General features: G+C 37.8%; 1 protein-coding gene across 7 annotated transcripts in view; it reads left to right on the top strand.

Moving 5' to 3' along the window:
- The window catches only part of ARMC9 (armadillo repeat containing 9), a 72177-nt gene that overhangs the window by 40891 nt on the left and 16046 nt on the right, over positions 1-15240 (top strand). For all 7 annotated transcript variants that reach the window (XM_075099070.1, XM_075099072.1, XM_075099067.1 and 4 more), the window contains 7 exons: positions 635-774; positions 1560-1636; positions 3669-3743; positions 4846-4936; positions 6332-6390; positions 13127-13231; positions 13963-14078. In XM_075099070.1, the coding sequence (XP_074955171.1) occupies positions 635-774; positions 1560-1636; positions 3669-3743; positions 4846-4936; positions 6332-6390; positions 13127-13231; positions 13963-14078 (663 nt within the window). The remainder of the gene's footprint in view (positions 1-634; positions 775-1559; positions 1637-3668; positions 3744-4845; positions 4937-6331; positions 6391-13126; positions 13232-13962; positions 14079-15240) is intronic.

Genomic DNA, 15240 nt, shown 5'->3' on the forward strand with positions numbered 1-15240 from the left:
TGTAAAGGGAGAAATTTCTATTGTAGGAGATTACAGTTGACCACCAGGCACTTTATTCAGTATACTCTTCGAGAGCAGCTACAGGTTGAGTTAAAAGAATTCGTGATTTAAGAATCTCTAGAGAAAAGAACAAATAGATTTAAACAAAAAAATCTCATTTGTTAAATCAACAGTACAAAAGTGCTATAGTGCTATGGCTACCTATGGTGGAATAAGTAATTAATTTGCTTTATGGGTCTGCTGTGTGTAGCTAGCTTTTTTTACCAATTTTAAGACAATTGAAAATGCAGTTTTAGGTGGAGTTAGAAGCCTTAGAAGACAATGAAGAAACTTGCCTGAGTAGTTTGCAGGTTTAAAAAAAAAACCAAAACACAGAAAAAGCCCAACCCACACAGCAACGTTTTAGTCCTCTAATCCTATGGGAGCCTGCATCTTCAGTTTCTTCAGGCTTTGTCAATTCCTTAGTTTAATTGATTCTGCCAAAATGGGTAGTTTTGGGGTGGTTTTGTTGGCAGGCTACTGTATAGCAGGTAGATGAAGTAGGGGTTTAATGTGCTTATATTAGCTATAAATGTATTTGAAAGCTATTTTTGATATGGACTGATTTTTGTCGGCTTTTTGTTTTTAATCCTAGGCGTGCACTGCAGTCGGCAATGATCAAAGATGGGCTCATTTTCTGGCTGGTTGATGTTCTAACAGATACAGATTGCCTGTCTGATTACACACTGGAGTATTCTGTTGCCTTGCTCATGAATCTTTGTCTGCGGAGTGCAGGTGTCTTACATTTTGAATTACAACCGTATTCCAAGAAATGGATAGGGAAGATTGTGAATCCTTTTTTCTGATATACATGGATTCTTTCAAGTGACTGTAATTAGTAGCAGGGACTCACATAACCAGACATATTTGAGTGTTATAACCAGTATTTTGAGCAGTTCTCTTTCCCAAGAATCCCAAACTATGGAGGTTAGCTTGACCAAAATCTAAAGAATTAAGAAAACAGTTAATCAATGGAACCCTTTAAGATTTTCATATCCATATGTGAGGACTGCCATTCCTATGTTCCAGGCTCAGTTTTCAAAAGACACTTTTTATTTATGTGAGAGATTTGTTTGTATAAAAGAAAGTCAGAACTGAGCTGATCAGTAATGGCAAGGAGCTTAACCTTCACTTTGTGGAGTGAAATACTTGCATGCTTAGCTTCTACAACACAGAGATTCCCCCCAAGAAAATAAGGTCCTGTCTATGTCCAAGAGACTTAAAAGAAGCTTAAATTAAGTTTCCTTTTAAAAAGAAAAGTAAGGTAAGGGTAGAAAATTGACTGCTTGCCATAAACAAAATGTCTTTGTTAAACTTCTAAAAATATCTTTGTTTTGCATCCTGTCCAAGATTACAGCTGTGCAAATCCAGAGTAACTCCACTAATTCCAGCTCAGTTATGCTGAGCAGCATTTGGCAGGGACAAGGAACAGTGTTTCTCTGTGTAAATTATATTTAGTACTGATATTAAGAAGTTAGCAGCTTGCTCTGATCTGTTATTTATGATTTCTCCCTTTGCAGGGAAGAAAATGTGTGCAAGAATCGCAAACCATGTACTCAGAGTTCTCTCTGATCTTCTTGGCCATGAGAATCATGAGGTATTTGTACAGCAAACTTTGGGCTAAGGAAAGGTGGAAAGAAAAATTAAATTTAAAAAAGCAAGAAAGGAAGAAATGGAAAAAAGTAAATTGGCTTTATTTCCATTGTTAGACCCTCATATAATTAAGTTGCATGAAATTTTTCTAAAATCCACAATTATGTGAAATTTTTTCGTTGGGCATTGGTCTTTCTAGAGATAATTATGTCTTCCTTTGACAAATGTTGGCAGCTAAGAATGAAAGTCTTCTAGATGCATCGTTATCATGCAGTCCGTGTGCCGCCTTGATTGCAGTTTCTAATGCTGTTGAAATGTCATCTTACACCAAATCATCTCAAGCTTAACTAGTTCATTAGATCTGGTGCAAGCCATTATGCAAAACATCAGATGCAAAGAAGCTAATTTGCTCGCAGTTTTAAGGAATATTATAAGAAAGCAATACACCTGTGACATTCAAGCCCTAATATGTTTTTATCCACTGTTTCATTTTACCTGCCACTTAACTCTTTTGTGGTTCAAGTTTCTTTTCTGTCTCCAGACATTCTTGCATCTTAGATGCTAAATTAAACTACCTCAGAGGAAAATACTAAAAATTATTAGTTATTTCTACCTAATGCTTTTCAACACATCACTCTCATATTTGTTGTCTTCTATGGAAAGCATTGCTTCACCTGTCTCTGCAGAGAGTCACTTCTTTAACCATGGAGTAAAATTCAAGGCAGGAGAAAATGAGGGCAAATATTGTATGAAGTTGGAATCATAGGGAGGCAGAATTTTTACCAGGCTATTCTAGATCGATTCTTTGACGATCGTGCAAGGTGCAATGAAAGATAAATGCTGGTGTGTCATGTTTGTATACAATGATTATATAATCCTTTTTTTTATTAAGCAGTTAAACTGAAAATAGAGAATAAATTTGAATAAAGTGTTTATTTCATGTTTTATGAACTCATTAGAAAATGTAGATCAGTTCTTTACTAGCACTGTTTTGATTAAGATAAGACTTGGCATACCTTTATTGTACTGTTTCACTAGCTTTATTTTTATGAATTATGAGAGTTAATACAATACATACTAATAAAAAATAACATCCCAGTCCCTAGGCTGAAGTATTTAGAAAAATGTTATCATACCGTTGAAGTCTCTGCCTTAGAATGCCCTTGAAATTTCTCTCAGAGGGAGCATTCTTACAACCTAGTTTTCACCAGCGCAGCTGATAGAACTTTTGTTATCAAAGTTAAAGGTAGAAGGCAATGCTCTTGGGTGCCAGGAGAGCTTTCTGAGAAGCTGTGGAATCCTTGTGTAAATCCAGTCCCTTATCCTTCCTTGCTTCCCCTAGCTCCCACCCTACTCCTTGTTCATTTTTCCAATGGTATAAATGACTGGAAATCTTAGTGCTCCAACAGTAACTGGCCAATACAAAGGGTTACATAAGTGCTGATAAAACTAGTTTGACAGATCTGTTGGCTTTCACTAACCATAATACAGAGCTTTTATGCTAGCTGGTTTTTTTTCCTCTGCTGAGGTACAGTAACAAGCAACAGAGTGAGAGGATGTTGGAAGCTACCACAGCTTTCACCATCCTGCCTAAGGCTACAATGCTTGAAGCCTGTCTGAGCTCACACTGACAGTCTTGTCCCTGTTATTTGTCCTGTTTTTTGTACTGCCACTAGTGTTTTTCAGAAACTAACCTTTGGTTTTGGGGGGGTTTTTTGGGTTAGGTTTTTTTTGGGGTGTTGGCTTTTGGAGGGTGAGGTGGGGTTTTTGTTTGGTTTTTTTTTAGGACTAGGTCAATTTGCAAGAATACATCTTTAGAAGAGGTGGGGAGGGAAACCTGCGTGCAGCAGTACTGATTTAGATCAACCCTATCACAGCATATTTGCACCCTAAAAGTTCCCTGCTTCCCAAGTGGGAATTTTTACAAGCCTGATTGAACTCTCTGAGCACAGTTGTTCTACACCTGTTTTCCTTATAGTCAACTGGGGTGAATGTAAGAGGTTTTTTCCTGTGGTATGACTATTTCTTCCTCTTAGATACAACCATATGTGAATGGAACACTCTATAGCATTCTTGCCATCCCTTCTGTCCGAGAAGAAGCCAGAGCAATGGTAAGAAGTGCTGCTTTGCATAGCACAAAAGATCAACACATACGCCAAAGATGGCATGCACACAGGTACCTGTTGAGCAGTGTGCAGCAGGGTTGTGAGGTAGGAGCCATAGCATTTGAGAAGGGAATCCACAAGAGGCCCTCTACCTTTGATATTCAGGCAGGTATGAATGTATGTCTCAAACTTTTGCTGTATTTGCTGGTCTTTTCCCAGAAACCAAGCCCCAGCATTGTGAAGAGTTCTATCTATATTCTGAAATAACACCTTTGATTTATAATTGTGTTGTCCATCTAGCACTTTGTAGACTGGGTGTCGCCCAGGAGATGCTTTCAGTTGACTTGCTACTTATTCCCCGTATTTAACTCATTCTGCACCAGTGAATAGCCACTAAGAGGATGAGTTCCTTTGCTGCTTTTGTTTCTGCCTGGTGTAGACATGGTTGGCTGGGGAAGGCAGCAGGAGAAAGATTTTAGCAGAGCTAGGACTTGATCTCCTGTGAAAGTTAGTCTAATAGTAATGAATGTATTTTGACTTCTGGATTTGAGGAAGCCCTTCCTGGGATAGCAGTGTATCTTTGTGTCTTAAGGATTAACCGAGAGAGTTATGCAGACATAATTGTTGTCAGATGTTTTACCTCACAAAGCACAGAGGATTGGAAGTCATCTTAAATTATTAAAGACACTACATCAAGCCTATAAGGGGCCGCAAAGAGAAACTGGGTTTAAGATAAGGTCAAAGTTGATCCTGCTTTTTGCTTTCCTTCTCTGAACCTTGCACTGTTGTGTCTGTGAATGCCAGTTTGCCCTTTTCTGTTGACTATTGTGTACTGAGTTCAGAAGGCAGAAGCAGCAGATCTATTGTGAAAATTTGCTGTTCATCATTTAAATACTTCTGTATTTAAACCTAGAAGCAATCTGGGCAGCATATTTCTTCTGTCTTTGGGAAATGTATGGTCAAAACGGAGTGCTTAGAGATGAACACAGTGGTTTGTTTCACGCTGACTTTGTTTTCCCTGATAAAGCAATGACATTTTAGCTAACAAAACTTCATCACTGTGGTCACATGAAATACTAATCTAGCCATGTTTTCCACTGCAATCCAGGGAATGGAAGAAATTCTGCGCTGCTTTATCAAGGAAGGAAATGCAGAGATGATTCGACAGATTGAATTTATTATCAAGCAGCTCAATTCAGGTCAGAAGAACAGATGCAGCTATCTGAGCTGTAAATCTTTCACAAAAGCCATAAGAAAGCTCATGTTTTTACTTGGCATTGAAATTCTCGCATTGAAACTCTCAAAGAATAACAATAGTGTGATGGTCTGAGAGAGGGCGGATAATGAAGGTCAGGATTTGAATGTCAGATGTATTTTAAAATTTCCTTTTGTGTTACAAGTAGAAAGAAATAAAAGGCTGAGTAGGTCTCAATTCCAAAGTTTTGGGACTGTAAATAGAATGACCTTGACTGTTTTCTTTCATGCTAGTGGCCTCACAGTAATGAGAGACTGCTGCCAAATGCAAAAATAAACAGGTGATAGAATTTGTAAAGCAGGATTTAGGGACTAGGTCTGTCTCTGCTTGCCTCTTGCTCTGTTGAGGAGTGTATCTTTGTTAATCTGAAATGGCTTATCCTGAACAGGGAGCCGAGACCATCCTTTTTAGAGAGTACGTTGTGATGGGTCCTAGGAGTTGTAGATGCTGTGGTAATACAGACAAGTATGAGGAGGTGGAATATTTATTGTATTTTCTGTTCCCTGTGGCTGAAAAGAAGGCTGAAGAAAGAGAAAGCAAGTAATGAAAAGGAGGTGAATTCTGATTAAATCTTACTGTACAGTAAAACTAGAACAAGTTGGACTGCTTTCTTTGGCTTTTGGAAAGAGCAGAGGGCAGCGTATCTTATGGTCCTAGCTTGTAAAAGAACAAATAAAGTATTTAAGCACTATATTGCCACTATGCATTATTTGTTCATATAGAATTGCTCCTCTTCTACCTGTGAATGGTATTTTTAAAAGGTTTTGTCTGATTGGTGAGTAAAAGTTGGGTGTACAGATTTCCAGTGTAAGCCTGGCTGCTTTTTTCTAGGGAAATTAGTTTGTCCAAAAGTTAAATGAAGTGTTCTACATGCATACTATCTTTTTATGTATAAAAGCAGTATAATATTGAACTCTTTGTAGGGAGAAGTAGTGTCTTTTAATAAAAAATAATTGAAAAATAGACAAACTTGCAAGCGCACGCACTTTCATTGAAGTCTTGTTAGTAAATACACTGAGACATCATAGTGGGATTTATGAGAAAAGCACTATTCCAGAGTGTTTCTGACTCTGCCATTTTCCCAAATATGAATTTATTTCAGTTATTTCTAGAATGTTTGATAGGAGAAAATAATTCCAAGAGCTGTCCTCACTCATGTGGTGGGCACGGGGTAGACATGGGGTGGATGTCACCCATGTCAGGATGTCCATCCTGAAAAGAATGGGATGTCAGTGTGAGAAGCAAGCTAAATCATACTGTTGTAAAAGAGGAGCAATAACTAGAGATTCTGTTAAGTTGCACAGGTAGTCTTACACCATTTTGTTTTGCTTCTTTCTAGAAGAGCCATTAAATGATAGTATTGTGTCTGACGATGAAGAGGAAGAGGAGGATGAGGAAGTAAGTTTGAAAGCCTTCAGGCTCCTTTTAGAAGAATCCTTAAGCTTCTAGACAGAAAATATTTGTGTCACTAAGCCAGACTTTGGTGGTTTGGGGTGTTTTTTTTGGTTGGGTTGGGTTTCTTTTACTTTTACTTGATCACCAGGGTGTAACAAGAAAATTGGATCTGTTTCCATTACCTTACCTTAATTTGAAGTCCTACTCTTTTATTTTGGCAAGTCAGTACCTCTGTGATAGATAAAGGATTGTAGCTAGAAATAAATAGAGAGGTGAGGAGTTACTGTAGCAGTAGAAATCTTGTTTTCAAGCAGACCCAGTTCAGCAGTTAAAGGAAGCAAATGAACCAGTATATTGCCAGATTAGTTTATGAACAGGTTGTTACTTTTTCTTAAGGTATCACGATCTGTTCAGGGTGTGACTTCCTCTTTTGCTGTTTAGAAACTTTAAAATACATTTAATAAACTGTATGTAATGAAGGAAAACAGTAATTACAAATTAGTAAGTCCCATAAAAAGAGAGAGAAAAAAAAAGTTAGCATGAGAAATTATATCATAGTAAATATAAACTGGTTAGCTGTGTATTTTCTAGCTCTGCTAATAAATGCATTTTATACTAATGCTTCAACATTTTTTAAGCAGCTGTCTGTATAGTATAATGGGATCCCCGGTGTAGACAACACAGCATATTGGATCATCTAAATTAACAAGCAAAGCAAGGTGTAGATGATGCAAAGGAAGTGTTAAACCCAGTCTTTGCTGGTGATAGTGCCATTGCTATATTGCCGTAAGTGCACAGGGTGGGTTTGAAAATATACTGTGCAGGCAGTTACATGGGAGCTTTATCTGAAAGAAGTCACCACATAGCACTTTTATTGAGAAGTCTTGCATGAGAAATTTAAAAGAACAGCTATGGTAGATGTCCGTGGAATAATAATGTTTGAACATATTTACATGGATGTATATGTGCACATATGTTTATATCATGTATCTGCCCTGGAGAGGTTAGTGACACTGAGAGTTAGTGATCTCTGCAAAACTGTATTAGAAACATTAATGGAGGTCGTATTTACTGAAAACCAAATTTTTAGACAAAAATAAGTTTTTTGTCATAAACCAACAAAGAATAAAACACATAAAACTTACCAAGTCAGTCGTGTCCATGTTCTCCTAGCTTGTTGCACATTAATGCAAATGCTCGTGAACGGTGACAACCATGCTATGATGTAAAACTATCTTTGTTACTGCAGTGCGACTGAGTGCATTTTCAAGTACATATTGAGCCTTTTATGTTTTGAAAGCAGAGAAAAATATAAGTACCCCACTTGTAAAAGGTGTGGTGTGCTCTCAGCTACCATGAGGTGCAGCACCTTGCAGGATCCAGCCTTTGCTTGGCAGCATCCAGGGAAGTTCTGCACTGGTTGCATTATTTAGCTAGTTTCTGTGTTGTGACACAATAGGTGGTAAACATGTGAACAAATTACCCTTGCGACTTTGCCTAAATTTAGAGCTATGTAGAAATTCTAAGTTTAGAGCTACAAGGAAGTTGTTCTAATGGGGTACAGTAGACCGGTTTTTTCCCTAACAGAATTAGATTACTATAATTGTTTCACCTTCTGCAGTCCTGAAGTGAGTTTTCAGTAATCTTTCCACTCTGCCCTCCCAAAATCAATGCTTGATGTGCAAGGTGGGCTTTCTGGGGATTAATCATTATAACTTCCCTTTGTTTAATATGCTGCTTAACAGTAACTGGCATTCCGAAGCTTTGAGCATCTTAGGTGTATTGTGAGAATCCAAGGTGGTAATAGCACTCTATCCCTTGAATTCTAGTAAACTTTTTTGAAGGATACTGTGTTCTGCAGGGAAAACACAGAGATAAGGAACTCCTTCGTGAAAGGTGTGGCATTGGATTCCATGAAGTGTTCAACACTTTCATTACTTTACCTGCTCTTGGGAATGAAAGGAAGGTGAATTCTCCTCGTCAGTCATACCCCCTACAGGGGTTGCTGCTGCTTACAATCCCAGCCAAGGCTCTATGTCAAATCACTTTGAAATGCATTTTTACCACTGAACCATCATGTGATTAAAATGGGCTTCTGTCACTTCTTATTATTTGATTCAAAAATAACTCTAGGCTTTTGAAACAGAGAAGTGTCTGATTCTAGTTTTTCATTAGCTTTGCCATTGTATTAAAAAGTCTCATTAAGCCAATTTTAAAACTGTTTCTAGTGTAACAGTTGCAGCATTTTCTACATTCTCACTGCTGCTGGGACCTACAATTCTATTTTGCTACAAGGAGGCCTCATTTCTTAGTCCCTTAGTCTGGAAAATAGAGTATACAAACAGCATGGCAGCAAAGTGCTACACAAAATGCATAATGTTGTTACTTTGTTAAATAAGCAAACATTTGTTGACTTACTGCCTCAGTGCTTGGAGCGCTTTTGTATTTTGGAAATGCTGTGAGTTATTGTTCTTTGATGGGGTTCTGTGATAACATCTGATGTTGTGATCTGGCAACAGAAAGTTTTGGAAAAGTTTATCAGAAGTCTTGCCTTTACATAACTTTTAAAAACTACTACAGACTGAATGTATTTCAGAATATGTCCATAAATTGAGAATTTAATGGAATACATTCAAACTGCTTACTGATATTATAATTTGTTGCTGATCCACTTAATATCAATATTTATACCCTCACAACTTAAAAACAACAAAAATATTATTTTATGCAGGCTTAGTTTGCAGGTTTTGCCCCAGCTTTTATTGTTTCCAAGAGCAGGCAAAGGTTCCCCATGCTGTTACTATTACCTTTCATGGTTTTTTGCTTTTATCTGTGTTTAATTTAGGGTTGTTGAATTCTGTCTTGGCTTTGAGCAGATCTTGTGGTAATGACTACTTTCTCCTAAACACTGCCGCCAAGATGTGGTTTAGCCTGTTGGAAGATAATTCTGGAATTTCTAAGGGCATCATACACTCAGAAATTTAAGATTCTGTAATGTGTGACATTGGAGCATATAAACTGAATTTTAAAAATGGCTATGGGTATACTGTTTTTCAGAAATAAAGTGGCTTTCAGGTTTGTCTGCTGAGCTTTAAATTTAACTAGCGTAGAGCTCAGCATGCACTGGCTTTTGGAGTACGTACCCACCTTCATTGTTAGCCATCTGGGCTGTGTTGACACCCACAGTCACAGCGCATATTTTCTGGTGCTTAATATTCCCTCGACTGTTCTGTTAAATACTTCTTAATCTATCTTCAGTATTTGGTCTTTGTATTTGCTTTTTATTTGACTTGGACCATCTTTAAAAGCTACTTGTAAAAGTGAATATGTGATATCATAGCTCTTATTCAAAAGTTTAGTTACAAACTTGAGCTACCTTAGATAACTGTATAGTGGCAATTTATCAGACACCCTCTGATTTCCCATCACTCAGCACCTGGCAATAAAATCAGTAAACTGCAGTGTGAAATTACGCTTCAGCTAGAGAGTGCATCAAAAGAAAGAGAGCTTAATCACAGACCTAATCACAGGACTTCAAGCCATTACATTAAAGGGTGTTGCTGCCAATGTCTGCTGCAGCCTGTGAGTAAAGGTGAACAGGGCACCGATTGTGTTATTTCAGCAGTGGAATGATGGCACGTCTGTCAAAGATCTTTTTCTGTACAAGGAGGCAGAGGAGGGGCACGTTCGGGTTCAGTTACCTGGTATGTTAAATAACATCAGGGAGCAGGGTGGCAGGGAGAGGTACTTCCCAGAAACCAGCATTATCTATCTGACAAAACGTGTCAACCAGAATATTGGAAGAGGTGGAACCTGGGGAACCCAAAGTGATCTGCGAGAAGTTAAAATACATCATGGATGTAGAGAGCTAGATGAAAGAGCAGGGTGATGTTCTGACTGTAATGAGTAACACTCTACCCAGGCACAGTGGAGGCAGTCTTTTATAAGCCATCCTAAAAGTGTTAGCTCTTGATGCTGCATTAACATACCATATAAAAAAAAATCAACCAGACTATTTATAAAGCTTATTTTTGCAACTTTTTAATTTTTTTTTCAAAGTACAATATAGTACAGTATAGAGTTTGCAGCATGGGGTTTTTTTTGTTTTGGTTGGTACAGATGATTATTACCTAGTCTACAAGTGTTTATATGTGTTATTTTTCGCACCTACCCAGCTTCCCAGGTAATTAAGAGCTGATTGTAACTTATCTTGCCTTGGAGATAGAGGCAGATTGAACATCTTCCTGAGGTTCTACACAGCCTTATCTCTTGTGGCTGAGCATCTAGCAAATATATCTTTAGGAGGATGAAGAGGGTTGACAATCTGATATCTTCAAGGCACATACAGAACAACTAGGTTTTTCTATTAAATCTATGCATGAACAAATACATTATGGAAAATTTTTACTCTAAACCTTAGAACATTGTGTGGATTATTGGCAGTATTTCTGTAACTGCTTTGGTTGTTCACACACAGGCATCTAATGTGCATCGGAAGCACCTGCACAAGGCTTTCGGATATGACATGGGACCTGTGAGAGGCTTGCACCCTTTCAGAGCCGCAGTGGAAGACTAGGCAGGATATTTCAAAGTAGAACTGGATGGTGCTGTGGGCTACGGAATTGAGCCCTTTGTGCCAGTACTTTTTATCTCTGCTTGATGCCTGTGAATGAGGAGGTCATGAGCAATGAGAATAACTAAATCAAAACAAAAATATGGATTTTTAAGCCATTTGGTATAGAGGTCATTGTACTTGAAAAAAGGCAAGCCTGTAGCACTCTGGGGAAGCCAACACCTATTTGGTCTGAGTGATGGTAGTCTCATTATTTTGCACCAGACAAAGACTGGAATCAGTCAGCCATTTCCACTGTAGGAAATACCTTCCCTGTTCACACTTCCAGTGTTTTTTTCCCTCATGCTGTTTTTGTAGAGCACTGTCCAAGCATCGTATTATTGGCTAATCCTTGTGGCAGAGGGTTTTTTTTACTTTAGCTATTTAAAACTATTTGAGTCTAAATCTCACTAAAACAAAACTGCTTTTCATTTTCTTTGTGCTCTGGGGCTCATTGAAGTTTGGTGGCCATTGTTTTTAGTAGAGTTTATGCCAGGCTCTCAACATTACTATTACAATGTACTTCAGTGGAATGATTAGTTTACTTTTCTGACAGTCATTTACATTTACTGTCACAATCTGTTTCAAAAGGAAAGCACATTTTCTTCATCTAGGGTAAGTCTTACTTAGGGTATCTTGTGTAGCACAGAAGAGAATTCTTTTCAGTGGCAAAACACAAGTGAAAAATACTACCTTGTTCTTGTATTTCTGCTTTTGGTTTGCTGGAGGAGTCCCTCAGACTTTAAAATTTCCTGGCTTGCAGATCTGCAGAAGCTGCAGAACTTCCATGAAAGATGAGTCACCTATAGTTACACTAGAAATAGGCACAGGAAAGTGAATTCTTGGTACTTTTCGCTTGAGAAGTTGATTATATTTGGGTTTTGTGGAATAAAGTCAACAGAGTATTGTTGCCTTCTTGTATGATATTTGTATCATAAAGTACTGATTCCAATAATTTTGTACCAGCCTCTTATTATCAGCTTTAAAGCTTCATAGCAAACCTGGGTAGCTGCTGTTGCTGCTGCTTCACATTGTTCTGAAACAGCTGCTGTCAGACACCTGTGGTCTCACCTTTCAGGAGCCACTGCTTTAGGAGGGATTATGAATGCCCAGCAATAAGGGTTTTTTTTTTCTTAAGTGATTAAAAATCATGCCTTTCTTCCTTGAAAATTAGTAATAATATGCTTTGGGTTCTTTTTTCCTCCTTGGGGAATAACAGCAATAAATTACTTCAGTGTTTTTGTTAGGGTAGAAGGACATACCCCAAAGTGCTGAATATGCATATGGGCATTTCAGTCTCATGGAATGCTAGCATTATGTTCAGGAAAGTCTATGAATTGTTTTAAGGTGCTCTTACATTCCTTTTTTTACTGCTAGTTGTTATAGTCTGACTTAAATTTACGCTTTTATTACTGTCAGATGATATTGATATGTAACAACATCCAGACAAGTTTTCTATCAAGCTTCCTACCATCTTCTCTGCTTGAATGATAACTGTCTTGAGCTTTTCTCTTTTTTTGAATTGACTTACCTTAAGTTTGAGTTTTGTTTTTTCTTAAAACAAGGGTAGCATTTTCTCAGCCTCCAGTGTGCCTGAGAAATGCCTTCAGGTTGGCTTTTCTTGGTCTATACTGTATGACTAGATTGAGTTGGGCAGATCTGCAAAAACTAAAACTCTAAACTTCATACTAGCTGCTTGTTAAGGGCAGAGCATTACATCTCTTCAGACTAGCATGTGCTGTTCTGCAAAGATACTAATGACTGAGATTTTTACTGAGCCTTTATTAGGTCAAGCGAGGAATAATTATTTGGGGCTGGAAATTTGAAGAATTGCTTTTGAAATGCATGCTGTAATTTTTGGCATAGCATTTGTGGAAAAAAAGGTGGGTTTTTTTTTCTTCTCTCAAGATTCTTTAGTTTCTGGTTATATCAAAAATTTAAGTGAGCTTGTCATTAGGTGTCTGCCTTTTTGGTGGAAAATATATGTATGTTACCACTTAAACTGTTAGTAGTGCACATGTATCTTGACAGTACATATCATCCAAGTGACCACTGAAGTGAGCACTAAATTTGAAATGAAAACTTCTTGGAATCTGGGCTCAAATGACATGCGTGTTGCTGTTGCAGGAGGACCATGACATCATGGAGGCTGATCTGGACAAAGATGAGGTTTTGCAACCTCAGCTGGGAGAGCTTGCAGGAGAGAAGCTGCTAACAACTGAGTACTTGGGAGTGAGTGCCATTCATTAGGATCTTGAAATAAATTAGTTTGCTAGATTAAGTGTTTCATTTCAGTAGTTTCATCACTTTCTAAAATCTTCAATATGCTTGAAGAGCCAGGTTCTACTGGCATAGCAGTCCACATCTTTCACAGTCTGTTTTACTAGCTGCTTTTCAGAAGAAGTGGAATAAGTTTGAGAAAGGTGGTCAGGCTGTGTCTTAATAACGAGCTAAAGGCAGCCTTAGGATTCTAGTGCTACATCAGTGACTCTGTGGGCACACAAAGCAAGGTGTTGAGCAAGTTAATACTGGAACACTCTGCTGGTCTGAAATTATTCTGGAAAAAAAAAAGCTGAAAAGTTAACTGCTCCTGCAGGCATTATGCCAGATCACGTATTGTATGTCTCACCTCAAGCAGCAGAAAGCCATTAAGTAAAAAAGCGTAAAGTTTACATGAATGCCATTTAGTGTGCTGTGACTAATTTGAGTTAAATGCAACTGTATGCCTTCTGGATCCCAGAATTCATAGGCCTACCAATGGTGATGATGGAAACGTGGCCTGAGATAAGATGTCATGGAACAGCCTACAGTGATTCCAGGCAGTTTTATCTAATGACACCAGAATGCAACTTAGTTTCTGATGCAATGTTTCTATAGAATTTTCTCTATGGCTCTAGTTACCTGTCTTTCCTCTGCATTCTCTTTTTTTTTTTTTTTCCATTTCTTTATTTCTTGTGTATTAGATAATGACTCATACTCCAAAAACCAAGAAGAAGCTGTTTCCTGGTGTCCATCAGAGTGTAGATGAGCCTCTCCAGAGACCTGTGACACCAGGTTATCACAGAACTATGTACCTAATGTAAGTCCAAACAAATGAGACGAAATTGGATTTAAGTTTTTTTTTTAAAAAGCAAAACAACAAAAAACTTGCAACAATGCCTGATAAATAAACCTTCCCTACCTGAAAGTGCACTGCCATTGTCATTCCTTAAAGGTAATTTCAAAAAAAGGAAGGAGAGGAATATTGGAGACAGAAAAAGGTCCACTGGCTGAAGTCACGTACTTGGAATAGTTGAGTAAATGTTTACTGATCAGCTTGATTTAAATTTGCGTTATATGGTATGTGTTCATAGTCCTTTCATCTTTTCATAATATATTCTATTGGTAAGTTGAATGGAGTGTATAAATGCCTGGGATCTTCCACTTTGTAAGCAATAAAGTATATTGCTCTGGGGAGATTTGCTAGCCACCCATAAGAGCACAGATCAAAAAGAAAATGAGAAAGACAAAAATCTTGTTACATTGGATTTCATGCTTTGGAAGAAATAAGTTTTCCAGCAGGAAGGTCTGTGATACCTTGTTCTTGATTAGGGACAGAGGTAGAAAGCTGCACTGTAAATGGAATGAAGAAATCTTACAGTGTAGGACTTCTTGAATATGCTCTGTCTTCTTTTAGAGCAAGTATATCTTAATCTTTTCATTTCTGAGATGAGACTTCTTTTCACTGTCCTGACTGAAGAAGTAAAACACCAATGAGATCTCAAATTTAAATTATTTTTTACTTTTAGTTGCATACAGTTTTGGAATTGATCAAATCCAGGTAGTTACAATACAGGCAGCAGTTTATCATGAGGCATTAATGTTTTCTTTTCTGCAGATACTTAAGCTGAGAGACTATGAATCACTCTAACAAACTATAGATAATAGTACTCAAAAGTCACAGTATTGGTATAGCTAAGTACGTTAAAATGAATGGGTAACCTGAAATACAAGTGTAAGGAAGTTAGAATATAGAGGTAGTTCTTAGAAGAATATATCAGTTCCGAAGTCTGAAGACTGCCCTGTGTCAGCCCCCCGCCACTCTTTGCTTTCATGTTCATATTTGCTATTTCTTAAAATACATTTCTTTCCCATTATAGTGTGGAAGATCCATGCAGAAAACAGTGAGGACTGATTTAGGCTGTAGTTACACAGGTGTAGTTGAATCTGATCGAAGTCTACTGTTTTGATTAGGGGTGGTC

The sequence above is a fragment of the Phalacrocorax aristotelis genome, chromosome 7, assembly GCF_949628215.1.
Source record: "Phalacrocorax aristotelis chromosome 7, bGulAri2.1, whole genome shotgun sequence".
Classification (NCBI taxonomy): Eukaryota; Metazoa; Chordata; class Aves; order Suliformes; family Phalacrocoracidae; genus Phalacrocorax; species Phalacrocorax aristotelis.